The sequence below is a fragment of the Sycon ciliatum genome, chromosome 9, assembly GCF_964019385.1.
Source record: "Sycon ciliatum chromosome 9, ocSycCili1.1, whole genome shotgun sequence".
NCBI lineage: Eukaryota > Metazoa > Porifera > Calcarea > Leucosolenida > Sycettidae > Sycon > Sycon ciliatum.
Window position 1 is genome coordinate 28776092 of NC_088651.1, and position 5398 is coordinate 28781489.

Here is a 5398-nt window from a genome sequence, read left to right on the forward strand (position 1 = left end):
GCACGCTCTAAATGACGACAAATTGACTATATCCTATATACCCTCCTTTTGAAAATGTATTTCACCAATAAAATAAGGCTTGGAATTTTTTAAACATGAATATCGACGGACTTGCCCTTCTGTTCATGCATTGCCCTGCTCTAGTAATGGTTCATGAATCCGCCCAGTCCACATTCCTTCTCCGTTTCTCTCTACAGTGCATTTCAAAACTATAGACGCGTAGGGTTTTTGAAATATTTCAAATTTGGCTGGAACATTTTGAGAAGAGTTTTCGGAATATTGCTCAGGATCGCTCCACAATTACTCTCATATAGTTTCTAAAGGATTGGATGACAGACGCCCAATTTGGAAAAATTTATGCACAAAGTGATCACAGATTTTATGTGGTATAGATGCTGGCATAACGGTTTTTGCCTAGGTACGCGTCTATAGTTTTGAAATGGACTGTAGTAATGGTTCATGAATCCGCCCAGTCCACATTCCTTCTCCGTTTCTCTCCGTTTTTCTTTCCTTTCAGTTGCATCTTCCTCTCTGCTCTTTTTATTTTCTCTTTTCGTTCGTCCCTCTTGATATTTGTACTTTGCACTGTTGAGGCAACGAACTGAAATAATAAAACCAAACCAAACCAAAACCAAAGCTACAACAACACAGGCCACATGTAGTTGTTGAATATCTTGAAGTTTTCACTACTATACTTTCAAACACAGACATGCAAAATAAAATGAACATGGACAATGGATTAAAGGGAAAAATACGTATGCTTATCCGAAGGAGAATTGGGCACTGATTCCGATGAGCTATGTCTTGAGCCTATCAGAGAAGCGGAACCTTGTCAAATTTCATAAATAACACCTTCCATATTTAGGCATATGGCTTGATGACGTGCGTACTGCTTAGCTGTCACCATGCTGTGCATGCTCAGCATGTAATTGAATGGAAGAAAACAATTGCTTTGGTGTTTTGCAGCTCTATTTCGTTCCCTGACGGTAACCAAATTTAGATGTAGGAATCTGGAGCAGGAGAGTGACACGTGTCTTCCCGAAGGCTGTCCAGGCTGCAGTTTTTTTATTCCCACCTTCCAACAAAAGTCCACGCCGCAGTGGTGATGAAGAGACATGATCATCACCCCGAGATGGATTGTAGCGATTTGAAAAACTCATGGTGAACTTGCTTCCATTCCAAGGCAATGTCGAAGTATGAAGGGTGCTTATACTGCCTTCGAAAGTGAAGCGGAGATAAAAATGGCTGTGCATAGATGTTGTTCTACGCCAACCTACCGTACCTACTCTTGCTGGTACCGTAGTGGTATAGTGCAAATTTCGTGGATGAACAACTCTAGTCACTAGTGGTCACTAGTGGCTAGTGAGCAACACCAACAGGTGAGATTTTTCAATTTGACAACAATTGCTTTTGTTTGAGAACTGACAGTGACAGTCCTTTGGCTCAGTAGGTGTCTCTGCTACTTCTTTTGCTTCACCGGTAGGGCTGTGCTTGAAGTAAAAATAATCAGAACATGTGGAACAAAAATCTGATCATGTAATTTGAATTGCACCTTTTTCTTTCCCTACTAGTTGCTGTTACACTCACTGATCCGCTAGGCTTATGCACAGATATACAGCATTCCCTCGCTAGTGGGACCATTGTTATTAGGCTAGGGCCTGTTTTGGACTTCCCACTCTAAATAAAGAATACAAACAAACATCAAATCACAAAAATTTCAAGGTGGTGCTGTGCATTGAAAACTTAGACTGTAAGCCGGCAGCAGTGGAAAAGATAGAACTGAAACCAGTATAGTAGAGTATTCATAAGGTTGAGGAAGTTGAAAACGGGAGTAGAGTAGTGAGCATTTCTTTTGAGCATTTCAGTTTGAAGGAGTGTCAATAGACAGCATGGTGTTGCATACTTTGTGGATATTGTGCGAATCTAATAATTGGGGGAGGGTAGTGATGAGGCAGAGTATTGTTACAACACAAGGTACGCTGTGAGCAGATAGCAATCAGTATCACGGCATGGCTTAGACAGGAACTGCTCAATGTCACGAAAATTGATAGGCCTAAATTGTAATATTATCCCCTGAGCAGTATAATAATATTATGGCGTTCTCCTGTGTTTACATGCAGAGCCTTGACGTTTTTGGACGAGCCACAATATATATTACACAAACATGTAGCTCATAATGTGAGATGACTGCCGTATTGGATTGACAACGCAAACCCATCCTGTGTCAGTGCAGCCATCCAACAGCTTGTACTCCCCGGATCAGATGCCTCTGCAGCTAAACACCATGCTGATGGAAAGCCAGGAGTTGATGGCGAAGCATTCTGGCCTGCACAGTACAATCCAAAGAACGATTATGAATTAGATCGCATTGTAATCCCTCCCACACTTCTTTGTAAAAACAAACAAACAGTGTCAATACCACAACACCTGATCAAGCATCTTGATGGAGGTATTTTCCATTCTGTTACATTTTGCTGGCCCAGCATCTGCACCAGGAAAACCATGTACACGTAAAAGTATCTTGTGTGTGTTCATGCGTGTGTGTGTGTGTTTATGTATCCGTCTGTGCACATGTGTGTAGGGGGCTACATGCACATGTCATTGTGTACGGGTAGGTGTGTGTGTGTGTGTTGGGGGGGGGGGGTACACAAACAGGTGTATGGATGTGCGCACTGTATGCGTGTGTGTCTGGGGGGGGGGGGTGCACACACATGTGTACATGTGTGTGCGGAATATAGAATATGTGTATGTGTTCGTTCAACACAGGGAGTCATCCTGTTTCCATAAACTTTGTAATCATCGTGATTTTGATGTGCTTTGAAGTTGAAATTCGAATTACATTGTACTGACTCTTGATTATATTTATAATCCACATGTTCGATTTATTTTATTTCAAGCACTTATACTATCACGCACAACCCTACCAATGAAGGGAGAGAAGTAACAGAGACACCTACTGTGCCAAATGACTGTCACTGTCAGTTCTCAAACAAAACAATTGTTGTCATATTGAAAAATCTCACCTGTTAGCGTTGCTCATTAGCCACTAGTGACTAGAGTTGTTTGACGACGAAATTTGCAGTATACCACTACGGTACCAGCAAGAGTAGGTACGGTAGGTTGGCGTAGAACAACAGCTATGCAAAGCCATTTTTATCTCCGCTTCACTTTGGAAGGCAGTATAAGCACCCTTCATACTTCGACATTGCCTTGGAGTGGAAGCAGATTAATTCACCATGAGTTTTCCAATTCGCTACAATCCATCTCGGGGTGATGATCGTGTCTCTTCATCACCACTGCAGCATGGAAAGCCTTTGGAAAGACACGTGTCACTCTCCTGCTCAACAGATGCCTACAACTAGATTTGGTTGTCCGGCAGGGAACGAAATAGAGCTGAAAAACACCAAAATGTTACGAGTTATGACTAACTGTCCACCAACGTAACCTGATTTTGTCCTTCTTCTTTTCTTAATTGGCTCACCATCCGAGTTACATTAAAAACACCAAAGTAAGGCCACACTGAAGAAGGTCTGTGGTTCGACTCACCCGACCGACCGTACATTTTTCAGCCCGACCGTAACTTTTTTTCGGCGGGCTGTCGTGTGACTGACGTACGTGGACTGAACACGTCCACGTCTACGTGCTGTGCAGCGTGAGTCTGCGGACGCAGGCGCAGGCGGCTTGGACTTGACTTGTACAGTTGTAGTTGTACTGCAGTGCAGTGCAGTGAGTGGTACGACTGCTGCCTTGTGCTGGTAGTAGAGTCTACTCGATACGACCACCGGCAGACTGGCGAGGCTTATTAAAGTGACCGTCCGGTTGAGAGTGATTGCCTCGTTCCAGATTAAGGACGGCCTTCTGTTTTGGGATGAAGGACAGACGAGATTGCACTTTCCTCGTGTATTGGGAACGATATTTCACCTGTACCGGTAAGTTGCTGCTCCATGTGTGCAAGCACAGGAAGCGTCGATGGAAAAAGCCCATGTATTCGTGCACGCCGACACCAAACTAGCAATACATGTACCGGTACATTGTACAATTTGTACTTCGAAGTAGTTCCCGAACTTACTTTCAACTCGCATCGTTCTTCATTTGCTTGATGATTTGGACAGTCAGAGTCACCGCTTGAAGTTATTCTCTTCTCGTTCCAGAGCTACACAATGTTTCAAAGTAATAGCCAGTGATCCCTTTATACAACATGTATGGCATAACACTGCGTAATAATGCCGATGTACTGGGTGTCTAAAGGCAGTACAGTGTATTTACATGTACTAAAAATTCCGCTTGTGTGTACTAAAAATATATATTAAAAAAAAATCCGCCCGCCCGCCCGTAAAAAAAATGTCCATGTTAGTCGAACCACACACCTTCTTTAGTTTGGCCTAATTGTTTTTTTTTTCAATTAAATAACACTTCTGAGCATGCACAGCATGGTGACAGCTAAGCAGTACGCACGTCATCAAGGCCTGGAGGCGTGCAGTCAAGGCCCGTCTGCCAGCACGGAGGTAGTTGTAGCTGTACCACCGCCAAACACCTACAGTCAAGCCCTGCAAAGTCCAACCGCACGCGCACCACCTGCCAGCACTGAGGTACCACCACCAAACACGTACAGTCAAGCCCTGCAAAGTCCAACCGCACGCGCACCACCTGCCAGCACTGAGGTGGTCGCAGCCGCAGTACCGCACACAAGCTTGACCCCAGCGAAGCCAGCAGCGTCGCCAGCCGCCAACACAGTCGCCTGCACCCCAGTCACGCCGACGACTGCTCTGGCCACCTCCAGGGGGAAAACCACACACCCATCACCGGACACTGAAGACGATGGCTTTACTCCAGTGAAGAGGGGAAAGAACTCCTTTCGCCCAGGTAACAGTGCCACCTCGGAATGCCAGAACAACGACACAGACCCACAGGTCACGTGGGCTAACGAAGTCAGTGCGAAAGAGGTCGAAAACCTCCTCAAGCGGATCCGCAGACGCAAGGGCAGCTTCTAACCGGTCTACAGCCACAGGCGTGCAGCCACCACTCTCCCCTCCTCCTCCATCAAACACTTGTAAGTTACCCCACACTAGCCTTAATGTAGGAACCCTCAACATTTGCAGCCTCAGGAACAAAGTTGAAGAAGTCCACCACGTTTTGCATAATTTTAACCTAGATGTATTAGCCATTACTGAAACTTGGCTCAATGACACTATAAGCGATGCCCTAGTTGCAATACCTGGCTACTCTATACTTAGATCTGACAGGACTAGCCAGCAAGGTGGAGGAATATGTTTTTATGTCAGGCACTCACTCACTGTCACTGCCATCACCTTCCCAAATCCAAACCAGCTTGAAGTCTTGTGCATTGTGGTGCAGACCACAAAAACTGACCAGCTTACACTGACCTGTGTCTACAGGC

At 44.9% G+C, this 5398-nt stretch overlaps 1 protein-coding gene across 1 annotated transcript; it reads left to right on the top strand.

Moving 5' to 3' along the window:
• The first annotated feature begins 4430 nt into the window (after nucleotides 1-4430).
• On the top strand, nucleotides 4431-4991 carry LOC135824415 (uncharacterized). The gene has a single exon (XM_065337150.1). It carries the CDS (start codon nucleotides 4431-4433, stop codon nucleotides 4989-4991), a length of 561 nt encoding a protein of 186 aa, XP_065193222.1.
• The last annotated feature ends 407 nt before the right edge of the window (nucleotides 4992-5398 follow it).